Below are 14,413 nucleotides of genomic sequence, written 5' to 3' on the forward strand. Positions count from 1 at the left end.
TGGCTCGATGTCAAGTGGTGACTCAAGCATCATGGATTTAATGGGGTAAGTTATGCTGTCTGTATGTGCCGTCACCCAGTACAGCTCAGTGGCATGTGTGAGGCAAAAGTAAACTATCAGGAGGATATGCTGAGCTTCTTGCCTAATTGCTCACTTGTTATCTGCATGAAAGTCCCAAAGCTCAACAAGAGCTTGGGGAAGTTCCAGCCAATGTCTTTTCTCTTCGACCCTGTGATCTAGTATTCAAAATCAAGCAGGTGTAATGACTGAGCAGGCCAGAACACCTGGAGTCCTGAGGTTCCTGGCATCTCACTGCCTTATTTCCATTTCTGACAGTGGTAGGATTCTTCTTGGGCAGGTGGCAAAGCTCAGCCAGGAATCCCCCAGTGCTGACAGTCACAGAGCTCTGTTCAATGATTGCATTTCCAGCCGTGGGAGGAATGAATTCTCAGGAATTTCCCTGATATCGCTGACTCCTTGATAACCTTTTTTTTTTCCTATGTAGACTTGCCTGCATCCATCCTACTTTCTTCAGATGGTTTGAGCAAAGAACACATCAAAGATGTAGACACGTCTCTCATCAACTAAATACCAGCAGCCAGGTTATCTGAAGTCATTTTCTGCCGGCCTGCCACTGGGAAGAATGTGCCTTCAGGGGTTCTCATTGTGTACCCTGAAAGTACACAGCCTAACAGCTCTTGAGTAAACAGAGGCAAAATCAGCATCCCCCATCCTCCTCACTGAAACGCTCTGTGTTCACAGTGAAAACCCCGCTTTGATGTCTTGCCAAGAATAACACAGACAGTCTATTAAAACATCTTTAATAACATGATATAATTAAAAATATCCAGCGTGCAACTCAAAGAAATGAATATGAAGCTTGTTTAAATCTGTTTCCACACCCCTCAAAACTTGACTGACAGGTTCCAAACCTTCATTAATTGGCCTGAAAATTTATGAATGTCCCAATATTATGGGGGAGGGAGCATGTCCTATATAAGAGTTCGGAGCACAAGCAATTAATAATCAGATTTGAAAGGATATGGGTGCCACAGTAGCTTTAAAAAATCCTGCAAGGCACGTCATTGCATCTGTGAACGTTTACATTTCTAGTTAAAGTACTCTGAAATGAGTAGGAGATGCTTCTCTCTTAGGATTTTAACAGCCTTTGTGTTTAAGTCTCTGAAGAAATCCAAGACGTGAACTCTAAATGTTTTAGTCAAAGAACACTATTTGTCTGAACCCATCCCTTGTCTTCTCGGTAACATGAGGAATTTGTACACCACCTCACCTTTTAGATGAGCAGAGCAGACCAGAGGAACTGGAACGACTGCCAAGTCCCAGAGGAATCCTGAGTATTGGGTTATAAAGTAACTCTGGTCACTGTCTAAGGTGAAAGTCATTGGACTGACAATTAGGAAAGCTTCTGTCCCTGGGTCTGCTCTTCTCGAAAGGACAGTATTGGATGAGACACTTCCAGAGTCAGCGAGACAAGCAGCTCAGTGCAAATGAACCAACTGGTGAACCTCAGCCCACCATGCACCCGATTTGAGTAGATGTGAAATGAAATGTGTTAATTTAAGTCTTGATTAAAGAGCTTAAATTGTCAATTTTAACCCTGAGTTGCCATGGCTCAGCTGAGAGACAGGAATTCAGCTGTGTGTCTGTGCATTTTGTTTCTCCTTTGATGCTCTGCACATTTTGTGGATGCCAAGACTAAAAAACATTGCTTTTGAAGGATTCTTGGTCAGCAGAATGGATCAGATGCATGGATACCATCCCTGAGGTGGAAGAACAGACAGATCAGGCAGAAAATACCTGCTTTCTTCCTTAGAACATGGAAACCAGTTGGCTGTTATATTCTCATTACATTTTAATGCTGTTCCAGTCTTCACTGGTGGCAATACTGGAGGTATTGTCTCTCTTGTGGGCACAGCGGAGGACAGAGCACTTTTTTTCAGATGCCACCTCTTCTGATTAGACAGGGTTATTCAATATTAGCTGTACAGTAGCTCAGGGCCTGCCTGCTCAGAGGCATCGCCTCGTTAGGTGGACATGAGTAATCTCAGCTGCAGCCCAAGCAAGATCTGTGCAGGCTGCTCTCTCGTTTGGAGAACAAATCGCTTGTGATCCACCAGGAATCACAGGCTTCCTGCAGAACAGGGTCCGTTTTCTCACTGGACAGTAGTGCAAGTGTTGACAAGTTGAAATAAGGCTCTGGGAGTCCTCCAGAAAAGTCACTTGCATCTTCCACATCTGTGTGATTTCTATATGTACCCCTGGCAAGAGTATTGAGTCCCAGAATAACTGTCAGTCGTCATCAAAAACGCTGCTGTTCCTGTTACTGAAGCTGTTTTCCTTGACCATCACTCGGTACGAGATGCGCATGAACGAGCCGGTGAGCAGCACTACAAAGAGGATGAGGAGCAAGGACCAGACCCCTGGTTCAATCCCCTTGAGGAAGGTTGGGCTGTCCTGGGGGATGGTGTTGGTCAGATTCAGCAGGTACCCAAGAGTCCAGCCTGATGATGGGTCACCCATCTGTTGGCATGAAAAGGAGGAGAGGTCACAAGAGAAGGAGACAGTCTAGACCCTAGCTGCGTTTCTGTCCGCAGGCCCAAGGCCTCCTATACTTTTTTTGAGACTGATCCAAGGATTAACCTTAAAATGAGGAGCTTTCCCACTGTCAGTACACTAATAGCCCTTAACTGCCCTGACCAGTCACACCTGGCACTTCCACCCACCCCCTTGCCCGTGGGGCTGGGAGCTCCATTTAAGCTCTGGCCTGGGCAGCTACTCTTTCCTAAGCTGGGCTGTAGGTATGTGCTGTTCCTTCTGCTTCCTGACTGGATTTTCCAGATAGGCCTCAGGTCTACATTATGAGTAGCTCTGTCCCTGATTGAACCTCAGACTTATATTTTAAGTGGCTTTCTTTCTGGTTTTCCAGGCTGGGCTCTTAGGCTGGACCCTGGACCTACCTCACTCCCTTGCCTTAGTCTGCTGATCATGACGTGGCTGACTGACCCGCCCTGCTCAGTGGGACCAGGCCTTTGCTGGTGAGGTGAGAAGAAGTCTGGGAATAAGTTTTCTTTTCTTTTGCAGAGGGGAGAACTTGAATCAGATCCTGAAGCAATTTCAGACCTTAGAAGCCAGTTATAAACCCTCACCAGTATAAAGGTGATTGCAAAGAGTAAAGCAGTATCTTTTGGCTCAGGAAATATTATCAGCAGTTTGTCCTTAGCATTAAGTGGTGATAAAGCCATACTTCCCTTTTGGGCATAGACTGTTAAAGATTATATTGCTTCAGGTTAGATTTTGACCCAGCTGTTTTTCACTTGTGATGTGTCTAATCTCTAGCTCTCTGAGATATCTTGTTTATCTCATGACAATTGTGAATTTATTTTGCAAAACCAGCTTGCTGGAGAAACCTAGCTAGTTAGGGCTTGTAGGAGTTGGGGACAGGCTGGCTTTACTGAAACCAGCCCTCCCTCATGATTAGAAATACCACGCTGTAGGTAACTGACCTTCTTCTGGAATGCAGTCCAGACAGACCTGTCCAAGTCAAACATGTATCCATTTGTGCTGAGATGAAAGATGAAGGCAGACACGAGGCAATAATCAGCAAGTGTATCCAGGCTTGTTTGGGACTCTTTGACCAGCTGGTGTCATTTCCAAAAGAAAATGGGGGAAAAAAATAAGTAAATATTCAGTAGCTGAATTTCAGGCCTGCTCTAGCCTCTCTAATGCTCTGGGAGTGGAGAAGTGTTTTGTCTCCTGTGCAGACTGAAACCCTGTTCCCTGCACCCACTGGGCTGTGGTCTGGGAACCAGTGTCATCTCTTAGTGCCTTTGTTCCCGTCTTATTAAAGAGCAGGCGGTTCCAAGAGCAGCAGGGCTGGCAGCCAGGTCTCCAACAGTTGCCTTGCAGGTGAACTGCTTGGTGTGACTCTGCTCTCTAATTAGATTGAGTTAATGCCACAGCCTTTCTCTCAACAGGAATATTAACAAGATCTTTCTTTTCTATCCAGAAGAGAATGCTTTAAGGAACTGCTTATGGGCTTTACTGCCCCATTAGCAAACCCTGTAGAAATTGTCCAGTTTGAATGTTACTGGGGATGTTTGGTCAGAGTAGGTGCAAGTGAGGGTCACCAGTTGAGGAAAATAATTTACAGAGTCCCCCTGGCTTGATCTCTGTGGGCCCAGGTGAAATGGGAAAGCCCCTGAAGTCTGAGGGGATGTGCTCCTTGCTCCTTGCACTGGAGGATAACAGGAAGGGCAAAGTGATGCATGGGAGTGAGCAGACAGCCTTCCTGTTTGATCCCTAATATCCAGTAAAAGGTATTTGTGGCTTTTCATTTAACTGAGTCCAGGTGTTACCAGCACCAGCTGGGATTTGAGAGGAAGGGAAGTAAGGGAAGCCTGTTTCCTCAAAGTAAAAAGGATATGAAAAAACCAAACCAAAAAACCCAAACAAACAAAAACTGGCAAATCCAGATTCTCTCAGTCTGAGCCCTGTGGGCTTTCTCAACAGACTGTTCCTTGTGACCCACTCTCCCTGCACACTGAGTTATTCCCCAGTTACCTCTTTGACGGACATTCCACAAAGCCTGTTGACTGCCTGGCCCAAGTCCGGAGAGCGTACAGTTTCTCTCATGAAATCCATGGCCTCAGACATCACCTATAACAGCAGCAGCAACAATGGTCAGGCTGGACTGTACTCTGCATCCTTGCATTGCATGCAGTGCCTCTGGGAAAGCAGTGGCAGTATCCGTGTGGTGTGCTGCCAGGGTGCCCTTTCTGTGGGTCTGTGGTGGCTACAAGTGCCTCTGGGTGCAAAGAAAACAAGCAGATGTGTTTCTGTCTGGAGATGGAGACAGGACTGCTGCTAGCTTGCATACGGCAGCCTTCCTGGCCCTGCCTGATCAGCAGGCTGGTCCTTACGCTCCTGGGCACAGTGTCCATGGGGAACTTCTGAAATTCCTCCCTCTGCATTCATGGAAATGCATTCAGCTTCTTGTAGGATCTTGAGGTGGTCCTGGCTTAATGTCTCAGTGACTCTGGACGCTAGATCCAGGGTCTCAGATACGAGCATGCCCAGATGTCTGCTCAGAGTGGCAGAGGAGCTTTGGCTTCACCACACACTTGGTGTGGGAAGAGCTTCTCAGCACACAAGTCCCGACTGCTCTATCCTTGCTGGCTCACCTGAGCTCCTGTAGAGCTCTGCAGAGCTCCAAAGTTTGTCTCACAAGCAGTTGTTTCTGGGACGTGGATGAAGGAAGCTCTGCCACAGTCAGCAGTGGGAAGCTGTGGTCCATGTTTGGACAGCTTTGTGCCAATGAAGTGGAGAGCACAGGAGTCCATGTGCGCAGCATGAGAACTGGCCGTCTTGGCTAGTAGAGGGCACAGTGTCATAGAATCATAGAATGGTTTGGGTTGAAGGGACCTTCCCAGCTCCCCCAGTGCCCCCCCTGCCATGAGCAGGGACATCTTCACCAGCTCAGGTTGCTCAGAGCCCCGTCCAGCCTGGCCTGGGATATCTCCAGGGTTGGAGTATCTACCACCTCTCTGGCCAACCTGGGCCAGCATTTTACCACCCAAATACTGGAACAGTGTGGCTGTTCCCACTGTATTTATTAATGACCAAACTCATCCTATTTCATGGGTTCTCCATACCAGTTGCCTACCCCAGTGTAAATGAGAACTCACCAGAAACCTGGTCTGGGAGGGCTTGAAAACACTGCTGAGGGGATGCTTGAAGAAGCTGCAGGAAGAGGAGGCGTTGAGCAGCCTTTGGATGAGTCCCATGCAGGCGGTGGGATTGCTGGAGCCGGTGATGTTGAAGACCTCAGGGCCAGGGATGTCTGATGTGTCCTTGCTGACAGCACAAGGCCCCGCGTGCACTGAATGCCACTGCACTTCCCGGGAGTAGGAGAGGGGCCAGCAGGGATTAGACATGGTTTTAGCACTTCTCTGTTCCTAGAGGCAGAATAAAACAAGGACAGAGGCAGCAAGAGAAGAGGCTGGCATCCCAGGCCTTCACAAAGGAATACATAATGCAACACAGTGAAGAACAGTTTTCCTTTGGCACCACAATGATGTAAATGAGCAGAAAGGCTGCAAAAGGTTGTCCAAGCCTTATCTCAGCTAGTGAACCCAGGCTGGTGCAGGAGGCTCCCAGCTCCGGCAGAGTTCAGGGCAAGCTGCAGTGCCCAGACCTGCTGTGGGGTGCTGAGGAGTCCCAGCTCTACCTGCTCGTCCATAGGCCGAAAACACAATTTCAGTGAATCCTGTACTCTTTGTAGTGGCAAGAAAGAGGTCTGACTTCCAAATGGTTCAACCCCAAAGTGCTTCTTATTTCTAGGAATTGCCCAGTATAACTGTGGTGAAGTGAGTCTCCATGTGGGATGTTCAGGTCTCAAATGAGGAGAGCTCTGGAGAGCAATTCTGTGCTCATGTGTATTAAGTCAGAAGCCAAATAGAGCCTGCAAGTAGGAAACTCTGGAACTGGTGTCTGTGTGTCTGCTTGGAGGGCGTCGATTTGGGCATAGAGAGTATGTCTGACAAAAACAGTGGACTTTTTTAGATATATGCAAATGCCTTCTATGAAACACGGTGATTGACATTTTACCCACCAGCAGCTATGCTTTATGCAACTGTCATTCAGTGCAGAGGGTTAATATTCTGTCCAGGAATTTTGCAAATGTCCTTCTGGCAGATACTCACTTGAATGAGTGTGGAGAGCAGGCTGCTGCGGAGCTGGTCCGTGCCATGGCAGGGGCAGCGGCGAGTGTACACGCTGTGTGTCTGCCCATACAGCTGCAGCCTTGCTCCATCCATTGGTGCCTGGTTCTCTTCTTTTACCCCAGCAGTGAGCTGTGCTGAGGTTCCTCCCACGGACAGGACTCCTGCCGTCCCCTTCCCGGAGGGGACTAACTGTCCCCGCCAGTCGTACTGACCCAAAAAGAACCAGAGAGATCAGTTCTTAAGACTTTTATGTCTGGGTCATGGCCAGATTCAAGCATTAGTGCAGAGAGAGAGAAAGCAGCTTTCTGCTACAGTACAACCCAATGCTATTTTTTCTTTCCTCACAGGACAGGAGGATGCTGAACCAGTGGCTTTTGAGGGAACAGACAAGCCGTTGTATGAGCACTGCCAGCTGCATGAGAGCTCCACACAGCCAGCAAGAGCAAACAGGGCTCGCCATCCTGCACAGCTGTTCAAGGGTCTCAGCAGGTAAGAGCAGGGGAGAGAAGAGAGGGTGGTGGTGGTGGGGAGTGGGAAGGAAGTTTCCAGGTGGACAAATAGGGGTTTCAAGTGCTGCCTTGATGCTAAAGTGGTCCTCCTGTCAGATGAACCCTGTGGTTTCATCTCCCGCTGGCTCGCAGAACTGATTTTTGGCAGTGCTGGGGATGGCAGTAACAGGCAGGACAGTTTGTGCTGACTGCACGTGTGAGCGTTCTGCACATGGCCAGGGGAGGCAATTCCCTCAGCAGTGCACACTTGCTGCTGGCTGTCAGAACGGCCTTGGAGTTCTTCTTGACACCCCTTGGCTTGAGAAGCCATGTGTAGAACAAGGAAATTTAAATGTATTATTGTTGTTTAGCAAGTGCCTTCTGAGTACAGAGCAGGCCCCTGTGCTGGGACACCCAGCTGTGTTCTCACTCGCGTTTCAATGAGAGGAAATTTGATGGGCTTTTGTTTTTGCAGCAAAAGACTGTGTATCTCTGTCTACCCTTTATGGGATGCCCCATGGGGCAGCTGGGCTCCAGTGGGCTCCACAGCAGCGATGCTGTTTGGTGGTGCTGAGCTGGAGCTGCAGTGGGGTTGTGCACTCGGGGCAGTGGGGTTCTTGGTGATATCCCAGGGCCAGGCCACATAGGGATGTCTATGTGAGCATCCTGGATGTGCTGTCCAAAGAGCTTCACATGTGTTAGGGCGACTACATGAACATGTCCAGGAAAGGCTAGATTAGAGGTTTGGTCCTTCAATCCAGTTTTAACCGCCCCAACCAGCTGGTGTTGGATATAACCTGCCTCCTCTAAAAGGCAGTGCAAGCCATGCTTTTAAGCATCATTTAAAGTACAGGGCTTTAATGATCTTTCCATATGTTTCTGTGCCTGTTTGCGAATGGGAATTGCTCAGCTTAGTTCTGTACTCCCCAGCCAGGATCATCCTTTACCTTGAAGAAGTTCCCCAGGACATAATTAACAGCAACCCAATTGAATGCTTCCTTTTCTGGACTGGAGAGGATTTGTGCCCTCTGGAAGTCAAAGGGGGATGACTTCAGGGCCACAGTCAGGGCTGCAAGGACACCGTCAGGGAGGGTGGGATGGGTGAGGCTAAACAGGAAAGAAAAAGAAGGCACAGTTGTTGTTACCGGAGCAGCCCGCACTGGGGGCACAGCTGTAGGGCTTCTGCTGTGCTCACCACTCTGGATGGAAGCACAGACACAGTGTCAGTCCCACTCCTGGTGCTCTGTCCCTCTCCCCTCGCAGGACACTGGGGCAAGAACAGCAGGGTGGTGATTTGAGTAGTTGTGTCATTGTTCAAGAATTTGGGAGTTTAGTACTTTATGCCACTGAAGGATCCTGTGGTCTTGACCCAGTGGCCTGGCCCCTTCCAGAACTTTTCCCCAGTGCATAGAAGGAGATAAAGTTCCCAGTAATGAGATAATAGAGAACAGGATCCACTTAAGTGTGTAAGATAAGGTGGATCTTCCCACCGCCGCTCCCAAACCCTGCAAATCCACGTGGGTTGTCACATAAACTGAAAACACTTCAGCTTCCAGACTGGCAGATGTTTTCCCAAGCACTAATCGTGAAGGAGACTTTATGCAGACTGATAGCAGTAGCAAGACTGCCTTCATCACAGCTCCTTGGTGGGTGACAGTGTGGAGACACAGCCATGCTGTACTCCCCTCGAGCGTGGGGACCTGAAGAAGGTTTACCTGACCGTCAGGGTGGGGATGGAACACACTGCAGAGCAGACAGGGTGAGATGCATTTACGGAATGATCCGTGTGACGCGTGCTGATCTCTGGGTGTGGGTTTGCAACATTCACTCACTTCAGCTGCCTCACGCTGGTGGATGCTCCGAAGTAGAGGGGGGTTTGGCTGTGCTGATCTGCTGGGATCTCTTTCTGGGCCCAGTTCAAACATGACTCCAAGCTCTTCTCTACATTCTGAGGAAAATCTGAGTAGCTGGAGATTCCCAGACCTGAGGACCAGGGGAAAGAATGAAATTTCTGGAGGAAAGATAATGGAGAAGTGTGAGAGCTGTTACCCAAGAGGCTACAGTCCTATGAGGAATGAAGGAGTTCCTCCTGCTAAAATATGGTATGGGGAGCAAAACAGCACATGCAGGGCTGTCTGGCTTTGGAACAGGCTGCCCGGGGCAGTGGTGGAGGCACCATCCCTGGAGGGGTTGAACAGACATGGAGATTAAGTTCTCAGGGATGTGGGGCAGTGCCAGGGGTGGGTTAACAGTTGGACTCAATGATCTGGAAGGTCTCTTCCCAACAAAATGATTCTATGATTTCATGTAAATCCCAAATCTCACAGAGAACCCTAGCTCTGCTGCTATGTCCCATAAATGACCACACATCAGCCACAGGACAGCTGCAACAGCTGAGGCTGTCCCAGCCCATGGAGGAAGAAATGTGACTTTAGCCGCTATAGAAGATAAGCAAAAAGACCCACTGCCGCGCAGACAGAGCCGAGGCTGCGTCAGCTCTCTCCTCCAGCCACTTCCTCTTGTGTTGGCAGAGGTGGCTTCTGAGCCCTGTGCCTGCAAGCGAGACACCCCTGCTCTAGACAAAGCTGGTGCTGGGTGGAGGGAAGCTGTGTGCAAGCCTTGACCAACCTCCCAGCAAGGTTCAAGGAGCTCTTAAATGCTGGTTTTGAGCCACTGCCCAGAAATAGCCTCACTTCCCCAGCCTCTGGCCCACTCAGCTTCCTGGTGTGTGACTACATCACCGCGTGCTTTGCTCTCCTGGGCTCTGTACAGGGGTGGGCTGTGGATTGTCTACGGCCACTCGAAAGCTGTGACCACCCTGCCGTGCAGACAGAGGACTTCTTACATTTGGGGAAGAGACCTGCCTGGACTTCTTGTTCCTGCTGCTAACAAACTGCTGCACCGAGCTACAGTTGCTGTTTTTAACCCAACCAGTGAACATGGCAGCAGGCAAGGGACACTACAAGGTTTCAGGGAGCCCTTATTGCATCTCCTGTGTGTGGTTTGTGTTGCTTACAGTCTGCAAGGGCACAAACCCTCTTGTCTGCTTGCTGTGCAGCTGCCCTCCCACAGCACACTGCTACTGAAAGTTCAAGGGTTTCCCAGTATCGCACTATAATTGGGCTTCAACATCAAAGCAAGATTGAGATATAGGGAAGGAAAACCCCAAGCATTAATGCATGAAACCCTTTCAGCGGGCTCTGGCAGGGCCAAACTGATTCAAACTAGTGAGGAAGACGCCAATATTCTCCAAAATGTCACACCTAAAGCCAAACTCAACTCATGTTTGTGCAGTCAAACCCCATGCAGGGGGTCAGAGCCTTCACACCTCGGCTGTCCTGGAGCTGCATCACTTACTGCCCAGTCACAAGGAGGCAGAAGATACCAGGAGTCACCCTGCAGCTGGATTTGTCTCTGTTGCTGTTCACTGTCTCACCTGGGTGAGAAGCTCAGCAACCTTCGTTCTGCCACTGATCTATGGGGACATCAGGGTGCCCCCAGCCCCTCTGGTGCTTCCCTGCCAGCAGCAGGGCAATAAACTGTCACCTGCTACTGCCAAGTGCTCAGACCTATGGCTGCGTATGGTTAAATCTCACATTGAGAAGACCCAGGCTGAAAATAAGCTTCATTGTTGCGACGATTTCGGTGTACAGCTGGATGATACAGGAGCCGAGGAAATTGTGGCAATAGTCCATGCACAGATCTCCATCCATCCCATGCCAGTCCCACAGACCACCGAGTGTGACTTGGGCACCTTACCTTGCACCAGACAGGAGCTGCAGTCCCTGATCACCCCGGTCTTGTTTCCCTTGGTGGTGGTCCACTGGTAGATGAACAGGATGGTGTGGGATGAGCCAGCATCCAGAACAATGCCATACTGGAAAACCCCAAAAACATTCTATATAAACACCACTGAATGCTGCTTTATTATTGTAGGGTTACTCAGTGTTATGTAGGTGTTCTGGGTAACCCATGGGCCTGCACTGCAGTATTTGAGTTTGCTTTCTACATGCAAAGAGAGGGTGAAGCCAGAAGATGATGTGGATTTGCAGAGAAATGTCTGCATTTCTGAATACACATGAGGAGCGACAGGAGCGTAGAGAAACCTGGGAATGTATCAGACCTCCAGTGGCATGTTCTGTAGCTGTTCCTGAAACCAGGCAGAGGCTTTCCACTGAGAGCTGAGCCATCTGGAGCTCAGGAAAAACAGGTCCTAAAGCAGCAGAAGATGGAGCCATACAGCTCTCATCTGATTTTGGGACTCAAACTGCTGCTGGATTCATTTGCTGACGAGGTAAGGCTTTTGTGCAGGAATTGGAAGGCTGTGGTCTGCTTCTGGTTCTGAGGAACCTGAGACTCCCACAGCGGTTTGAGGTCCCGCTGCAGAGATGGTGTGACACGGACTAGGTTTGCATGCCAGCCCTGCAGCACGCTGGGACCAACCAGCACATACACTGTCCAGGGCAGCGGCCCCAAGGAGACCGAGATAATGTCTTGGCAGAACCAGCAGCAGAAAACATGAGATTTCTCAACACCTCGTCCCCTGACAGTTTCCTGTTGCCCAGCAGCGATGCCAAGGGCTTCCCTAGTCTTTTTGCCACCCAGCATCTGATCCATTTGCTGCTGTCTGAGCCTTGCTGAGCTGCACCTCATATGTGAGGGTTAGGAAATGAGAGACCACTGGGGTACAGCTCTGTGGCTGTTCTGGATGTCCCCACACTCAAAATACCCCCAGTGCTGGTCTAGGGTCTCCTCCTCTCCTCCGAACTGAGACATGACCCCAAACTGGGTCATCTCCTATACAGACAGGAAAGAAAATAATGAGATCTGTGAGGTACGTGGTAGTGCATGGTCTAAGCTGTGTCTCGCACAGAAATAGTTGTAGCTGTGACTGAGTGGGAGGTGAAGCCTCCTGAAAGGTTGATGTTAATACCATCAGAAGGGCTTTAGCACACAATGGAGCTTGGCTGCAGCCTCTGAGCGGAGCTGGCTGCCTGCTGCCTTCCTGGGAGCTCCCAGCTGCACCAGACCCAGCGCCTGGGCCAGGAACTGGTGGGACTGGAGCAGAAACGCGGAAGGAGGATGGAGCTCCCTGCCCGAGCCTGCTGGCATCCTCCCACGAGTGACAGCTCATGTTTCTCGCAGGGACACGTCGGCTGCCGCAGAAGAGGAAGGAATGAACAGTATTGGTGGAGAAACCTGGATTTTTTTCCTCCTTCACAAAATGAGAGACTGCTGCTGGGAGCTCAAGGGAGGAGCAGACATCGCCACGTTTCTGCCCTAACTCAACACCAGGGAGGAGCGATATGGAGCAATAAGGGTATTTTTTAAATCAAATTTTGTTTCAGAGAGGAGTGTGGAGGAGGGGTAGTGTCTCTAAACATGCAGGTTAACCTACTTCTGTTGGAGTAAACCACAGCGTGCCACCGATCTCACCTTGGCCGCGGTGCAGCAGGAGGCAGAGTGCATGGGCATTAACCCCCCAGGCACCAGGCAGAGCCGACTCCGCTGCCTACAGCAGGTTGGCTCTCCAGTTAAAATCAAGAGAGGGCAGAAGAGGAGAAAGCATGGAAGATAATTTTTTTTATTTAAAGACAGAAGCAGCAGTTCAGGGCCAAATTCCTGCTGAGTTTCAAGAGGCACCTAGCTCTTTCCCTCCTCTGACACCCTGGTCCCTTGCTGCTCCAGGTAGCTCCTGACATGGGCTGTCTCTCCTCAGCCTGAGTGAGCATCTCTGCTGATCCATGGGCCATATCTAGCCTGTGTTTCTCTGACAAGCCAAAGAGGTTGGCTTGGTTTTGGTTCAAAAAGCTAGAGCATCTTGGAGGATGCGAAACCCATCCTCACAGTCTTGTTCTAGTCCCCTCCTCAGTATTTCAGGCTAATAAATAACTCAGTAGTGCAAAGAATGTAAAAAGCAACAAAAGACACCGATTTAAAAGCCTGGCTTGCACAAAGAAATGGGCAAGTTCTGCTTAAGCAGCAGCTCCACAGATGAGGAGAAGGTCCATTGCTCGTTGCCCCACTTGACCCCTGGCTTGGCCACCCTTTGGGCGGGCGGACACGCTTACCTTGGTCCTGAGAGGTGCGAGGGGCACATCTTTAGTGGAGACACAAAGCAGCACGATGCCCGTCAGTCCTGCTGCGATCACCAGCCAGGGGGGAAGGAGTTCACGCCAAGACATGAAGTGCTTTCTCCTTTCGCAACAAATCAGAAGAGGAAGCAGCGGAGCAGCAAACTGACAGCAACTGCTTTTTATAACCTTTAAAAAGAGGAGAAAGGCGGGGCTGGGGCCAGGCTGCGACGGCAGCCCGGCCCCAAGCCACAGGGACCACAAGGAGCGTGTGGGCCAAGCTGCGATGCGTCAGGCAGTTCTCCTTTCCGTCGCTCCATGCAATAAATAAAACGACGGCTTCGTGCCCGTTTCAGCGCGAGCTTTGCAAAGACATCGGTGCAACCTCGAAACTGCCCCAGGCGACGGGGTTGAGGTAAACAGAAATGTGGGGTTAACTCAGGTGTGCAATAAGCAGAAAGCAGGCAAAACTCATCCGTTTGGTATTCTGCGCCTAGCAGTGCTAGCTGCCAAATTTAGAAGTGGGGCAACTCCTTGTTGCTGGGTTTACTCCATATCTGGGGGCTCCCCGCAAGCATGTGTCTGTTGGGTTGGGGCAGAGCATACACACCTGGATCCTTCAGACTGCTCCTGCTTCCTCCTTCACTCTCAAGCATCGCCCAGGACAGGAAAACATCTGCATGTTTGGGTTTCCACCCACAGGAGACTCTGGCTGGTTTGGTTTTTGCTGTGGGAGGGAGACTGGGGAGGCTGCTCAGGTCGTTTGCCCCCAGAAGGCCAGAATCAGTGTAGGTGCCTGTATTTGCCTTCTCAGCAGCTTCCCCATGAAAAATAGCCAACACCTTCACAGAACATAAGCCCACTTTCTCCTTTCTGGTGGCTACAAAGGTATGTCCCCGAAACCAGAATTTCTGAAGAAAACGTGTTAGTCCCAAGAGCAGTGCTTCTTTCAGGCCGTCCCCATCTGCTACGTGGAGACTGGGTCTAGGAATAAAAGTGCAACATCTTTAAAGAAATAGTTTGGTTTGTGTGAGCCTGGACCCTTTATTGGCAAGGCCATCTTTTCCCCACCGGAGGACTTCACCAGTCAGGCCTCTGTCTGCAGAAC

General features: G+C 50.0%; 1 protein-coding gene across 2 annotated transcripts; it reads right to left on the reverse strand.

Moving 5' to 3' along the window:
* Positions 1 to 804: 804 nt before the first annotated feature.
* Positions 805 to 13,470, reverse strand: LOC309447163 (ectonucleoside triphosphate diphosphohydrolase 2-like). 2 transcript variants are annotated; one of them, XM_082067531.1, is made up of 9 exons: positions 13,303 to 13,470; positions 10,991 to 11,108; positions 9,064 to 9,214; positions 8,179 to 8,338; positions 6,723 to 6,950; positions 5,706 to 5,975; positions 4,582 to 4,677; positions 3,525 to 3,659; positions 805 to 2,541 (listed from the first exon to the last, which is right to left on the reverse strand). In XM_082067531.1, the coding sequence occupies exons 1-9, from the start codon at positions 13,414 to 13,416 to the stop codon at positions 2,311 to 2,313; spliced, it is 1,503 nt and encodes a 500-aa protein (XP_081923657.1). In that variant the 5' UTR covers positions 13,417 to 13,470; the 3' UTR covers positions 805 to 2,310. The 2 variants fall into 2 exon arrangements, with proteins under 2 accessions (XP_081923657.1, XP_081923658.1); XM_082067532.1 differs by lacking the exons at positions 9,064 to 9,214; positions 10,991 to 11,108; positions 13,303 to 13,470 and adding an exon at positions 8,427 to 8,922.
* Positions 13,471 to 14,413: the final 943 nt, after the last annotated feature.

The sequence above is a fragment of the Streptopelia decaocto genome, assembly GCF_964273445.1.
Source record: "Streptopelia decaocto genome assembly, chromosome: 17".
NCBI classification, from domain to species: domain Eukaryota; kingdom Metazoa; phylum Chordata; class Aves; order Columbiformes; family Columbidae; genus Streptopelia; species Streptopelia decaocto.